Source organism: Manacus candei, unplaced genomic scaffold (assembly GCF_025592945.1).
Source record: "Manacus candei isolate 608988 ecotype Guabito, Panama unplaced genomic scaffold, ASM2559294v1 h1tg000043l, whole genome shotgun sequence".
Lineage (NCBI taxonomy): Eukaryota > Metazoa > Chordata > Aves > Passeriformes > Pipridae > Manacus > Manacus candei.
The window spans coordinates 1,025,451-1,040,494 of NW_026138091.1; the positions used below are offsets into that span (position 1 = coordinate 1,025,451).

The 15,044-nt window shown below is 44.7% G+C and overlaps 1 protein-coding gene across 3 annotated transcripts in view; it reads left to right on the forward strand.

The window, feature by feature from the left end:
• Window positions 1-3,286: 3,286 nt before the first annotated feature.
• PAWR (pro-apoptotic WT1 regulator) overlaps window positions 3,287-15,044 on the forward strand; it is a 97,420-nt gene continuing 85,662 nt past the window's right edge. For all 3 annotated transcript variants that reach the window (XR_007905922.1, XM_051795725.1, XM_051795726.1), the window contains exon 1: window positions 3,287-3,897. Coding sequence is in view for 2 of the 3 variants with exons in the window: in XM_051795725.1 (XP_051651685.1) it covers window positions 3,427-3,897 (471 nt within the window). In the remaining variant the exon portion in view is untranslated. The remainder of the gene's footprint in view (window positions 3,898-15,044) is intronic.

The window sequence follows — 15,044 nt, forward strand, 5'->3', positions numbered from 1 at the left end:
TTCTAAAAACGTTTGCAAGCTATTAAGCTGTACTCCCTTGTGGCAGAGGAAAACATGCAGCATGATACTTAAACTATTTGGGACTTTATCCCTGAAAGCTCTCCAGCACAGACAACCTTATTGAGATGCAAACATCTGATAGTCAGCATTTTTGTATTGGGCACTTAAACCCAACCTCACTCACCACAACATAACTTCTGTTAATATATAACAGACTGTAAGGCACACAAAGCCTTTTTGGCACTAAAAAAATCCCAAACCAAAAATCCCAAACCGCACAATGTATTTTACATCAGAAAAAAAGTAAATCCAACAGCATTGGTAGATGCAGCTAAAGCCTGGACACATCACCTCCCACACATAAGAAAGGTGGGCAGATCAGATGCGAAGTGGGGCATGCACATGTAAGCCTTGCCAGCTGCTAAGGACTGCCAGAGAGAGGGGCCCCGGGAGCAGCTGGCGAGACCTGGGGTAAAGGAGAACTGAGGGTGCCCTAAACACTAAAATACATTGTTATATTTCTCCATATTCACAACATACTATAAGTAACAACTTCCTAACCTGACTTTTTTTACTTATTTTTGGTCAGCTGTGCTGCTCATGGTGTGTAAAAGTGAGGGCGAAATACTATTATTGTCACGGTTACATGATTCTCTCAAGAAAAGCTCTTCATTTTATAAATGGAAAAAAATTACAGGAGAGGAAAGGCAGACAAGAATTCACATGAGGAATCCTTTTTCTAGATTATATTTTCTAGAAATACAATTGAGTAGTTGTCTAACTCAAAAACTCTACAGATAAGAGTGCAGGTAAAAATTATTTTTTTAGGAGAGTGCTTAGTCAAAATATTTTTTAGGAACCAACTTCACTAATTTTGTATTACTGAGTAGTAAAGAGTACAAAACTATGTTTTCACTATCTATTTTTCTTCCTCTTTACAGCTTTCCAATATAACACAGAACAACTAGCCAGTTTTGTTTGGGGATTTTCCCTTAGCCTGAAATATAAAAGGTTTCACCTGCAGTGATAAAACTGTACCTTAACTTCCACATATACAAATATTTAAACACCCCTTCAAAACCAACCGCCACACCAAAAACACCCTTAAACCCAAACCAGAGGAGAAATCAGATACGAGTTCAGTGAAAAGTCCAAGTAAATGAATGATCACCAGAAGGGCAGAGAAGGTTGGTAGGGTGAGACTGTGCCCACTACTGTGAAAGAGAACAAGGTAGGGACCTAAGGTGAAAGTGGTTACATGGGCTAAGCCTGTTATTTACACTGTGCAGAGTGCCTAGCGTCAGATGTGGAGCCTCATTTTGCTGGATATTTTTTACCCATACCTGTAGCACCTAGAATTTTTTTTTTTTCTGTAAAAAGAAACCAAAAACCGTTGCAAAGTTTATATATTGAATTTTATTAACGAGGTGGACTAAAGCAGGACTGAATCTGAAAAAGGGAAAAAAAGTGATGAAAAGGTGATCACGTCCCCTCAGCTAGGTAAGCCCAGGCTGTGTATTTCCTCTGACTGATGTAAACTTCTATCTTGTCCTGATGCTGGAAAGGTAGCACCGATCCACTGATTTTCCTCAGCATACACCTTATAAAGCTGATTAGGCAAGCCACAAGTCTATTGAAATCACTGATTTCCAAAAGTACCACGATCAGTTTTCAGAGTGCAATTAAGATACGGTGGGTTCGGGCAAACGAAAAAAAGCTGAGTTTTTCCGCGCAGGTTAAGCCATCTTAACACCTACACAGGCTGTTTAACAGATACGCACACTCCCATCACGATCCCTACATGTTCCTTTTCCCCAACATTTAACGCAGTCAAGTTTCCCCACTGAGAGCTGTTATTATTTATAAATGAGACATTTTCAAGTCTTTGCAGTGTGACTCAAGGAAACCCCTTGAATTCTTGTTTCTTGTCACATCAGGAAAACATAAGCTCTTTCTCAACCTTCCGCCCGCGGGAGCGAACTCCACCAGCTGCTGCGGTCCGACCACCGCTGGAGCGGCCCCGGGGAAGTCCTTAATGCCGCGGCAGCCGCCAATCGCGGGCTCCTCCCCCCGGGCACAGCCCCGCTGGCCGGCGAACCACGTCTCCAGGCCAAGCGGGCGCTCCCGTCCCCGCGGCGTGTCCCTGATGGGAGCGGGGCCGCGGGCTGACCGAGCCGGGCTGCACACGCTGCTCCTGCCTCGGCGCCGGCGACAGCGGCCGGCGGTGCCCGGGAGCCGCCCTGCCCGAGGGCCGAGCCCGGCACCTGCCCCGCGGGAGGCGGCCGCACGTCGGGGCCCCTCACCCGGGGCTTCGCGGCAGGTGCGGGGCGGGTTCGGCGGAGCTCCCTGCGGAGAGGGGTGACACCAGACCGCCTCCTCCGGCCCCTCCCGGCTGTGCTCCCGCAGCCCCCGCCCGCCGCCCGTTAAAGCTGCCCGGGGTGTGGAGGGCGGGCCGGGGCTGGCGGCGTTTGGCGGCGGTGGCCGTCCCGCTCATCCCGCTCTCCCGCGGCGCCCATCGCCCTCTCCAGCCCTGGCTGCTGCTCATCGGAGGCGCCGAGGTCTGTATCCGCTCCCGCTGCCTGGGGCAGGTGCCGCGGCCCCAAGGCGGGCGAGCACCCGGAGCGGTCGGGTCGCGGCGCGTACCGGCCCGGGCGGGGCCTCCCCGCCCTCACCCCTTTGTCGAGGCCATCTCGGCAGTTTCCGCCCTGGCTTCGGCTGCGTCCGCGCCGCGATGGGGAAAGGGGAGGGAGCTCGGGAAGCCTCGGGGGCGCGCCGCTCCTTCCGGGACGGCGGGAGGCGGTGCCGCTCACCTGGTGCCGCCGGCGCTGGGGAGCGCCCGAGCCGCGGCCCCGCCGGGCGGGAGGTGAGCGCCTGCCGCGCTCGCCCCGCCCCGCTCCGCGCGGGAACGCGGCTCTCCGAGCAGGCAAGCGGGCGTCGGGGGGATGGCACCGGGATCGGGGGCACAGCACCCGCCGGGCTGGGAGCGAGGGACGGCGCTGTGCGGTCGTCGTGGCCGCGGCGGGCGGGCGGGCGGGCGGGCGGGGGGGAAGGCGGGCGCCGCCGAGCGCCGAGGGATGAGGGGAGCTCCGGGGAGCGAGGGGCACCGCAGCGGGTTCGGGCGGCGCGGTCCGAGCCGTGGGAGCCGAGCGTGTGAGAGCGGGCAGTGATGGAGACCCGTACCCGGGTGGTTTCCCAGGGAGTTGGCGGGGCAGCGGGACGGGGATGGGCAGTGCGGCGGGACGGCTCACGTCCCCCCTTTTGTTTCTCTCCAGGGTGTTTGTGCTTCTCCGAGCCTCTCTCCCCGCCCCCGACTCTCCCGCCCGCCCCGCCGGGACCTCTCCTCTCCGGGCGGCAGCAGAGCCGCCTCGGGGCGGGCGACGGCAGAGGTGCTGGTGGGGCGCTCTCGCCGTCCAGCCCGCTGGGAACATGGCGACCGGCGGCTACCGCAGCGCCGGAGGCAGCACCACGGACTTTCTGGAGGAGTGGAAAGCCAAGCGGGAGAAGATGCGGGCAAAGCAGGCGCCGCCGGCCCCGGGCGCACCGGCCGGAGGGGAGCCCCGTCCCGCGGGGGGCGGCCCCTCCGCCGAGCTGCACAGCAACAACAACCTGCCCCCCGACCGCGCGGCGCCCCCCGCCGGCGGGGCCGTGAACTGCGTCAGCCTGGCCAGCGCCGCCCTGGGCCGCGCCGCCCCCGCCAAGGAGCCGCCGCCTGCCCTCGCCGGGGGCCGCGGGGTCGAGACCGCCGCCGCGCCGGACTCCCCCGAGGGCGAGGAGAAGCTGGCCGCCAAGGGAAAGAGCTCAGGCCCCAGCGCCAGGAAGGGGAAGGGGCAGATCGAGAAGAGGAAGCTGAGGGAGAAGAGGAGGTCGACAGGTGTGGTGAACATCCCGGCCGCCGAGGTGAGCGGGGGCGGGGGGTGCGGCCGCCGCGGAGCAGCCGCTGGGGGCGCCGGGCGCAGCCCCGGGACCGCTCTCCCGAGCGCTCCGGCCGTGCCCGGGCTCCCCGCGTGGGCTGCCCTGGCGAAGCGCTCTCCGCACGCTGCGGGAAAAGCGTGGTGGCCCGCGCCGGGCGGAGCGACCGCAGCGGTCATTACAGGGCGGCATCTAAACGGAGGAGCAGATGAGGTGTCATTTACCCTAAATCAATTAGACCTGTCACGACCCGCGCCTTTTTTTTTTCTTTTAAGGTCTTCTTGTCGACAGAGAGTAAGTTCTAGGGCTTTTGGAGGATCAAACTCAGACATGTGCCTGTTAAAGTACGGTCAAAACAATAGTAATGAAAGAAAATTGATTTATCAGCTCGGAATAGATGTTCAGGTGTAAATATTATTCAGTTTGGAACCCGGAAGAATTTCCTGCACTGGAAAAAATGTAGTGGTTTAAAGAGCATTTTTTTGAGGGCAGAGGAAGATATTTTTATCAGCCAACACGACTGTCCTTTGCGGTTTGCTACTAGTATAAAAATCTGGCATTGATTTGTAATACTCCTAGAGGAATTTAAAAGAATGATAACTAAGTTTTTAGCTTTTTTTTGCCATTAATAGGAAAGGCCACAGGAAACTTTGAAGAGAGATGGATTTTTGTCTTCAGTTTTGCACTAATAATGATGACCACCATGTTTTTGTAGAAAACCCCTTGTAGTTCTTTTGGTTAACATTATAGATTATTAAAGTAACACTAGAAAGTAAGATCTTTCTTTCTGAAAAGGCAGGAGAAGACAAAATCATGTTCTCCACACATGAAATCACTAACACTTTTTTTGGTGACATCCTAGGCACTTTCAGAGCACACACTTTCACATGAGAAGGTCTTGGAAGGTGGAGGAATGAGTTTTAGGAACAGTAGAAGTCTTTGTAACTGTTTTTTGAGAATAATTGCTTGCATAGCCTTTAGTTTGAGGTGAAGAGTTTTGGCATAGGTCTTCAATATTGTTGTTTTGGAAAGTGATGAATACAAGTGAGTTCTTTTAATTTTCTGGCTTCAGAGCATGCAAACCTCCTAGACTGTGTCTTGGTTTATATGGAGCCCACTAAATACTTGCCCCTTGTGCCTTTTATAGGACCCTTAAAATGCTGCATCTTCTGTAAGTAAACTAGTCGTAGCGTAGTTCATAATGGTTTTGCACATTGCAGCAAGCGTTGTATAAAAGAATATCTTAGGGGCTCTGCTGTGTACCCCGTCTCTAGTTGTACTCTTGTCTTTGGTTGGTTGGTTTTGGGCAGTGGGTTTCTTTTTACTCTTTGAGACTGGTGTCCTAGTTCTTTGAACTAGTTCTCTGAACCAGTGTTCCTTCAGTATTGTTTTGGTGGTGTTGTTTGGTGTTTGCTAGTTTGGTGGTGGGTTGGAGTTTTTGTTTGTTTGTATTGTTAAAGTATTGCTCAAAATGTGCCTTGCTTTCCAGGAAAACATATTCCTTGCTCAGCAGCCATTAGAATTTGCTGCATTCTTAAGAGTGTCTGTAATTATTAAGGTTAACGTATTAAGGCATTGAGAAACAAGTTCTCACCCGTTTCCATGTTTTTGAGGGCCTAAACTTTGCTGCACCATGTCACCATGCGTTGGCACTTCGTGGAAACTTCCTGTACCTTTATACTAACTACTTCTATAACTAGCAATTAAGCATTTCATCACATTTTTGGGGTCAAATTTCATAAATGTAGATACCTGTTGTACAAGGTATTATCGGGGAAACTTACTAGTAGTGTTGCATTTTTGACTGGCATATACTTACATGAGGCTATCTCTTTTCAGTATTTTGCATTTCTTAAATGTTCTTAATCATTACCACATGCATTCTTAAAAATTGTTTAGCTAGGGAACACTAGATTATTCCTGATGATGGACAGCTTCAAAAACTGTCTCCAGTGTCAAATGGGAGTACCTACTTAACAATGAATGTTTTGCAGACTGTTTACTTGTCCTGTCTTTGGTACAGCTGTGTAGCTGTAAAAAAACGTTTTGAAGTATTGATTCAGCCCGGTCAGTTGCAGTTCTCAGACAAAAGAAGGCTGTGATGTAGGTGATGGCTCGTTGGAGTAATCTGCAACACGCCAGTTTCTTGCTGTCTTTCTCCTTAGATGCTGGACATAGCTTTACTGCATAGTGACTTCGTAGTAGTACACAGTGAATTTAACCACTTAGCACTTGTAGCTCTGCATGGTGTATATTTTAAAATTACTTTTCAGGAGATGTTATTTTAGAGCTTTGCTGAGCGTTTCACTGTCTTATTTTTCAAGAAAATAGTTTTTCTCAAGTAACCATTTGATGCTAAATATGTGCCTTTTATGATCATTGTGCCACTGTGGTGGAGACTGATAATAAGGTACTCAGAAATGAAAATGGGTACCTCTTGAAATAATGCACTCATAGAAGATACAGAGTGCCCAAAACTGAATACAAAAACAGTTTTTGCCCCAAAGAAGTGGGATCTAATTTCAGTTGCAATGTAGCTGGAGAATTTAATGATAGGAAAGGTGGCAGAATAAGAAAAGTAAGTTTGTGTTGCCTCAGCTATCTTGAAATAGGCTTGAAAAGTATTAGCAGATTATTATTTATTAATGATTAATTTCCGTTCAATAGGGAGGTATTAGAGTCAGTTCTTAAGTAGTTCTGTGTCTTAAGTGTATTTTGTGTTGAAGTTGGTGGAGGACAGAAACCATAGGAGAAGCTGTGAAACAGGTGGTGACAGGATGGGAGTAGTGGTGAAACTTTGTACATTGTGATAAAGGTAAAGGCTGATTTTTATCTTCACAGCACTAGTGCTTATCTAAATAATGGTAACTTTTGAAAATGGCTTTGGAAATACTTGCATCTTTTTTCCTTTACAGTGGTTGTAAAGTAGTTTCTTGATAGCTTGTCAAATCTTGAAAGGTGGATTAGCTCCAAATATTAAGTGCTGTGGGATTTGGTTTTTGTTGCCTCATAACAATTCTTCAGGTTGTAAAAGGTAATTGAATTGTATACAATTATCATTACTACATATGTTTCCTTTTGATTTTATAACCATTTTTAGTTATGGTTAGAAAGTGTTTCTCAGTTTGTAGGTATTTACTTGATGCAGGTGTTAAGTTTACTTGCAGCATTTTTCTCATTTACAGCTGTGCTGGTGTCTGTCCAAGAAAGACAGAGTTCCCATTATGCACTGGCAGTGCTTTGTGAGGACCCACATATAGGATGAGAAGTTATATTTTATATTGTTATAGTAAATCTGTCCTGCTCCGAGCAAAACAAGTGTAAGGGGGGTACTTTTGAATTAGATGATCAATGGAGCATAGAGGCGTGAGAAAGGAATCGTATTAGGATGTGAAACCAGCTAGAGTATGGTACAATGTAACTTCATGGCACAAGCTAATTGTAAGGTCCATTGTGCTTTTTAGCAAGTCAGCTTGATATCTCCTATTATCAGAGCTGAGTTCTTCCTTGGTTTTGCTACATATTGCAAGATAGATACATCCACCCTTGAAACACAATGGTAGAGGTCATACATAAGGGTGAGAAAGATGATGATGGGAGGAAGATTATGTGGGCAGGGGTCGCTCACCCCTTGCCCTACAAGTAGGGCATGCGCAGACTGTTGCCATGAGGTAATGATTAGGCAGTGTTTGGCTGCCATTCAGGCATCACCTTATATTGCCTACTGGCCCTACATAGTGTAATGTAGAGCTGATAAAAATGGGGTGTCGGGACTGCTGAGTTGAGCGATACTCATCCTACCACCGAGACTGTGTTGCTCCGCGGGGACGCCCCCTAAGCATGGGTACCGACCAGCTGCTGCAGATCCTGACAGCCCTGGCCTGTCTGTGTGGGTAAGCACAGTTTTTTGATAGGAAGCAACTGAGAGAACAAACTTTTTAATATCCTTTTAGTGCTCCTTTAATTCCCCTTTTATGTTTATAGTATTTTTCCTTTAGTTTCCCTTTTTACAAACCAATATCGTGTTATCCATAATACTGTGTTAAGATCGTTATTTGGTATCCCCTTTTCACTAGATAATACTGTATTAAATGCTGTTTGTAGTATTTGTTTTAATGCCACCCGATAAGGTAGTTATTTTGTATCCTTTTTTAGTTTTTGATTTCTCTTGCTAAGTTTATTACTATTATTTTTATTCTCACTGTAATAAAAGATATTTTGTGTGTTTGAATATTTCTGGCACTTGTCTTTATTCCGGACATGTATCCAAACGAACTGTTACAACAAGCTGCACTGCTGAAAGTGCAACTTTACTTTTGTACATGTTTACACTTAAAGATTCTGCTGGCATAGCTGTGTGGATAAGGATTTTTTGATTTGTTGTTTTTTGTTTGTTTTTTTTTTTTTTTTCTGAACCCCAGTAGGGAGAATAACAAGTATTTTTGTGGTTACCTTTTTAAAAAAAGGTGTATATATAATCAAAATCTTGGTTCATTTAGGAAGGACAGTTGTATAGCTGCATTTTATTAACAAAAGTTTACATTTTCACCTAACCAGATGGAAGTCTCCTAAACTCAGAAGTGTTTTTCTGTTAATAACAGAGTAATGAATGATTTAGAAAGGTGTAAGGAACACTGATCTGTGTCTTTTGCACCTGAGGCTGCCAGACTCGAGATACAACAGTCTCCTGACCTGTTTGTGGGAAATACCGAAGTGAAAGGTAGAAGTGATTAAAATATGGAATCTGCATAGGATGTTCAGCCAGTCAGTATTCATCTCTTGTCTTATGGACAGCAGTAAGGATATGACATCTTGAAACCCCACTGATGGCTTACTTCCAAGAGTCTGCCTGTCTCTTTAGAAGGCACTGCATGTGTGGTACTTGGTAGGTGTCATACTGAACAACAGCATTGGAAGTAAGCAGAGAGCAATGAGCTCTTTCTTTCTCTGGGGTAAGAAAGGGTTCGTGCTGAATTGAGCAGACTGACAGAAAGTTGCTGTGTTCCAGTTGGAAAAACTTTAAGAAAATTTAGGTGTTAAATGTGTCAAGCATAGCAATTACTGGGTGCCTTGTAAAGGGATTGAAATCCTTCTCTGAATGGGTAGAAACTAGAGAGAGCAGTGGAATCCTGTACTAGCTGTTGGACTCGTGACGAGAAGTTTGCCTTTCAGCAGTATCTTTCTCCGTGATTGCCTACCTGAGGATTAAGTTTCCTTCTTCTTGCTATATGCTGAGGTTAATGAGGTAATGCCTTTGCATAGTCTTAACATTTATTTTACTGTAAAACAACTTGCTTCTTTTTGCATGTGTTGGGGGAAAAAAGCCTCAGTAAATGTTTGTTCAAAGTACTAGAGAAAAACCCCTATTTCTGACTAGTGATAACCTTAACGTTCATGCAGATGTATTACTGTTAGACCTGGACAGCCATTCATGATAGGTTACACCATCCTTCTGCTTGCTTTGTCTAGTGAACACATCACATTATGGTTCATCCTTCAGATATGGCAGGGTGAATACAAGCATTTTTAGATTCCGAGAAAAGAATTGTTTGAGGTTGTTAACATCCAGTTTGTTTTCCCATTAATGCCTTTGTGAATTCTGATTTTCACCAAATCTCCTGGCAATACTCAAAGAGCATATTTTCTTCTTTCCATCTTTTTTTAGTGCATAAGGTTATGCCTTTTTTTTTTTTTATTTTTTTGTTTTGTGTTGTTTAGGAGTATGGTTTAATATCCTGACACTTAGCTATGTAATGGAAGTTATTTAGTAAAAAAAAAAAATCATAAAAAACCCTTAAAAATCTGGAAAAATTGAAGTCCCAGAATCCATGTGGGAGCTTCTAAGTCATTGCATGAGCACTTCCAAACCTGGCATACCATCCCATTGCTTATCACTGGCAAGTCTGGGAGAAAACCGGGTTTACCAGTGGTAAGCAATGGAACTTCATGGCAAAGTTGGAAGGACTGCACGCTAATGAGGTCCTTCAGTCCTCTCCGTAAGGTATTGGCTATAATGAACTGCACTTGAAATGTTCCTAGATCGATGCACAGAGCAAGAGGAGCAAGCAAGAGGAGCTAGGAGCCTTGGCCCAGTCCTAGAGATGTGACATTATTGGCATAAGTGAAACCTGGTGGGATGAGACCTGTGACTGGTATGTTACAATGGACAAATACAGGCTCTTGAGGAGGGATGAATGTGGCAGGTGAGGTGAAGGGGTGACTTATGTAACAGAGGGGCTGAAGTATATGAAGCTTGCAGTTGGCAATGGCGCAATTGAGAGCCACTGGCTAAGGATTAAGGGACAAACAAACAGGTGTCATCGGGGGGTTCTGCTATAGGCAGGATGACAACAGTGATGAATTATTCTTTAAGGAGCTAAGGGATACCTCTAAATAGACCACCCTTGTTCTTATGGGGGACCTCAACTTGACAGATGTTAACTTGGAACACTGCACAGCTGGTACAGACAGACTTCCAGAAGATTTCTAGAACATCTTGTTGATAACTTTTTGGTACAGGTACTGAGGATGCTGACTAGGAAAGGTGCCCTCCTTCATTTGTTGCTTGTTGATAGAGAGGGTCTTGTGAGTGGAGTTAGTGATTGGTGGCCATCTTTGCCACAGTGACCACAAAGCAATCGAGTTTAAAATCTCTGTTGACAAGAGGAAAAGTGCCAGCCTGAATGGCCAGTACCTTGAACCCTGGACATGAGGAGAGCAGACTTCAGGCTGCTCAGGGAACTAGTGAGTAAGGTCCCCTGGGAAAATGTAGGTCAGTCTCACTTTGGTGCCTGGTAAAATTACGGAGGTGGTTATGTTGGGACTTACCGAGAAACAGCTGAAGGACAATGTAGTCATCAGTCACAGCCGGCACAGGTTCATAAGAAGAAAGTCCTGCTTATTCAACCTGATTTTCTTTTATGACAAGTTAACCCACCTAATTGATCAAGGGAAACCAACTGATGTGGGTTTTTTGGATTTCAGTAAAGCTTTCGATATTGTCTCTCACAGGATCCTTCTGGACACATGTCCAGCACACAGCTGGATAAACACATCGTGTGATGGGTGAGCAGTTGGCTCACGGGTTGAGCACAGAGGGTAACAGTGAATGGGGTAACATCAGACTGGTGACCTGTTACTAGTGCAGTTCCTCAGGGCTCCATTTTAGGCCCTGTGCATCTTCATGAATGACTTGGATGCAGGACTGGAAGGGATACTAAGCAAGTTTGCAGATGACACAAAACTGGGAGGAGCTGTTGACTCCCTCAAAGGCAGGGAGGCCCTGCAGAAAGATCTCACCAAATTAGAGGACTGGGCAATCACCAACCTTATGAACTTTAATACTGACAAGTGCTGGATTCTGCATGTGAGATGGGGCAACCCTGGATGTACAGGCTGGGAATGAAACTTTGGAGAGCAGCCCTGTGGAAAAGGATCTGAGGGTCCTGGTTGATGGCAAGTTGAATATGAGTCAGCAGTGCCCTGGCAACCAGGAGGGCCAACCGTGTCCTGGGGGCATCAGGCAAAGCATCACCAGGCAGTCGAGAGAGGGGATTGTCCTGCTCTGCTCTGCACTGGGGCGGCCTCACCTTGAATATTGTGTGCAGTTTTGGGAGCCACAATATAAGAAAGATATTAAGCTATTGGAGAGTGTCCAAGGGAGGGCAATGAAGATGGTGTAGCATCTGCTCCTTCATTTGAGGAGCAGCTGAGGTCACTTGGTTTGTTGAGCCTGGAGAAGAGGAGATGGGGGAGAAACCATCTTTGTCTATAGCTTCCTCGTGAGGAGGAGCAGAGGTGCAGGCACTCATCTGTTCTATGTGGTAACTAGTGATAGGACCCAAGAGAGAGGCATGTAACTGTGTGTCGGAAGACTTAGATTGGATATTGGGGAAAAGGTACTTCACCTGGAAGGTTGTCAAGCACTGAACAAGCTGTCTGGGGAAGTGGTCACAGCACCAAGACTACCAGAGTTCAAGAACTGTTTGGACAACGCTCTCAGGCACGTGGTGTGATTTTTTTTTTTTTTTGGAGTTGTCCTGTGCGGAGTCAGCAGTTGCACTCTGATTCTTGTGGGTCCCTTCTAACTCAGCGTATTCTATTCTGTGCTCTAGGATAATGCTGTTTGGGGTTAAGGCTGGGCAGTGCAGTAGCTTTCCAATGGAAAAGACTCATGGAAGTTGTGTTAATTTTTCTTCAAGAGGCAATATAGATCACTTCTTACTTAATTGAACAGGGATGTTTTTGTATATGGACAGATTGTAGACCAGTACCTGCAGCTTGAATCCACAGGACTCTACTAGAAAGTACTAATTCTTTTACATACTTAATTCTTTTCAGTTCCAGCCCTTGTTTCTACTGGAATGGGAAGGATGGTGATGGAGAAGCTATTAATTTCTTCTCTAATTCTTTTGACTTTGCATTTATCTCTAAGTGCAGTTTTGGGAAGATGGGTTTTTAAAATGATCTTTTAATACCTAGGGATAATTGGAAAACATAAGTGTATGGTTGGTTTTTCTCATTCTCCTTTTTTGGGGGCAAATCATCTGAAATGATAGAGTTAACTGTGTGGAAAAGAAATGCAGTGTAAGTAAAGTATTTTCTGTTAAGTACTGAATTCTACAGCAAGTAAGAGAAGTATTTAGTTTAAGTTGTAGTTGGTGGTTGAATGTTGTTACTGTTGGGCTTTGCCAGTTACTGCCTTTTCTTGCCAATCTGTCATGTAGCCCATAACCCCAAATAAATGTAGACACTAGTTGACTCAAGATAAATATTTCTTTGTGTGCCTTCTAGGCTATTTCTAGTGCTTAAGACTGAAGCACTGTCTGTCCCATTGTTGTTTGTTCCTACAGCCCACTTAAAAGACAAGATAATCTAGAAGAAAAAGTATTATAGGTTAAAGAGTAGGAACAGTCTGTCAACTGTACATTTGTCAACTTTTATACTGAAATGAACACATCGAGCATCTTACTTCCAGTGGAAATCAGTTGACCAGTCTCATTGAAGGGCATAGCAAGGGAAGTGTTGATATGACCAGTTATCTCACTGAAATGAATACACTACTATGTATCATTGATATGACCAGTTATCTCACTGAAATGAACACACTGCTATGTATCATTAAAATGACTTATCTGACAATTTTTTTTCCCAGAATTTGTATGTATCTTCACTGTAACAAGTAAGTGCTCTGAAAATATTTGATTGTTGTTTTATAAAAATGCCTTAGTGTGAGCTTCAAATTGAAAATGCTCTGCCTAAATGATAGTTTCCTACAATTAAGAAAGAAACTTGTGTTGCTTGGCTGTTTGAATTTAGTGGCATATAAATGTGAAAATAACTTGAAGTTATTTTCAGCATCGGTGTATAGTATGTAGTAGGCTGAAAATCATAACACTGATAGAGATTGGAAGGGATCTCTGAAAAAGTTGTCTGGTCCAATGTCCTACTCAAAGTGGGGCCAGTTTTGGTCACATTGCTTATGCTTGGCTAATAAAATTTTGAATATATTCAGCCTGTTGAGATTGGTATAAATAGCTCTACTTTCCAAGCTCTTAGCCAGTCCTTGCCATTTTGTTGTCAGCCACAGACTTGCTCCCATCCCATTGTTCAGGTTGCTAATAAAGGTGTTGCATATTATCAGCACTGATATCAGCCCCTGAGGGCTGCCACTTACCTGGCTGCCAGTGGAAGTTTGTAATATTGATTTCAACCTTTTGAACCTGAACATGCAGCCAGTATTTCATCACCTAATAGTACACTTCTGTGGGCCATATTTAACCAGTTTGTCTTGAGGGATACTACGGGGAGACCAAGTCAAAGACAATTCCTCATTCTTGAAGGAAACTTTCAGTGTTTCCGGGATTAGAGGTACAGAAGACTGTAATATGAGAGTTGTGTACACTGTTTGTTGAAACTGAATTGTTAAAATTGTATATATGAGGGAAATAGTTTAGCATTTTCTGGTTTCTTCTTGGTGGTGGAAGTGGTGCAAAACTTTAACTTTTTCGAAAGCAGCAGAACAAAAGAACAAGTAGTTTGAAAAACAGCAGGAGCAGGGAGGTTGGACCAGATGACCGACTGTGGTCCCTTCCAACCTTACCCATTCTGTGAAGGGGTCAGTTCTTCTTGTTACTCTGTAGTATTGTCTCAGGTAGTTGAAGCTATTGATATTTTGGAAGACGAATTCTGTGGAAAATTTGTGATATTTTTATATTTAAGTATTTAATATTATAAACCTTTAAAATGATAACGTTTACTGATACTAGGATGAATAATGAGTTGCTGCTTTGGTTTCATTCTGCAGTTGAATCCACCTTTGCTATCTCATTTCTTATAACACTTATTTAGAACTGTCTTCTGAAGATAATGGGATTAAATAGCAATCTTGGGTATTTGTAACAGTGTTTTCAAAACTAAGTACTGATATAGTTAGCTGTGGAGGAAATAATAACTTCATGAGTAAACCCTGGAAGTTGAAAGAATGAAAGAATAAATGGAGAAGCACTCCAAAGCTCCTGCTTCTAAAAACTCATTGTTTGGAATTGTCATATCTTCAAAATGCCTTTGTGACTTTGGGATCCTGATTCATCTCAAACCTGAATATTTGGAACTAATTACTGAGAGACTCCTTTACTGTAGAGATCAGGAAAGGGGCAATTGGAATAAATGATGAAATAAAAAATGTATTTTATGATAAAATTAGACTTTTGGTTTGTTTCTGTAATAGAAGGAAAAAATTTAAACTGTATACATTTGAGACTTTCTCATTTTGACTTAGGTTTGACTGTTTCTAGTGAAAATGTATTCTAGTTCTTATTTACAAAGCTAAAAGGAAATTAGTCTGTAATTAACTTTTTATTTTTCTACTGTACACCAGTAAGATTAGACTAATTGTAGTGGGTCTGACTAAGGAGCCACCTAGCTCAGTGTCCTTCTACCATGGCCATAGTCAGACATATAGTCAGGATAAAGAATGTAGAAATGTTGTCCAGTGTTTCCTGTAAAATAGTTCTCTAGCCACTTGGCAGTTTTCATCTTTAAGACTTTCAGCATCAGATGAAGGTTGCTAAATAGATAGAAATAAAATGAATTTATGTGCAAAATACTCAGTCTCCTCTTCAGCTTGTGTAAAC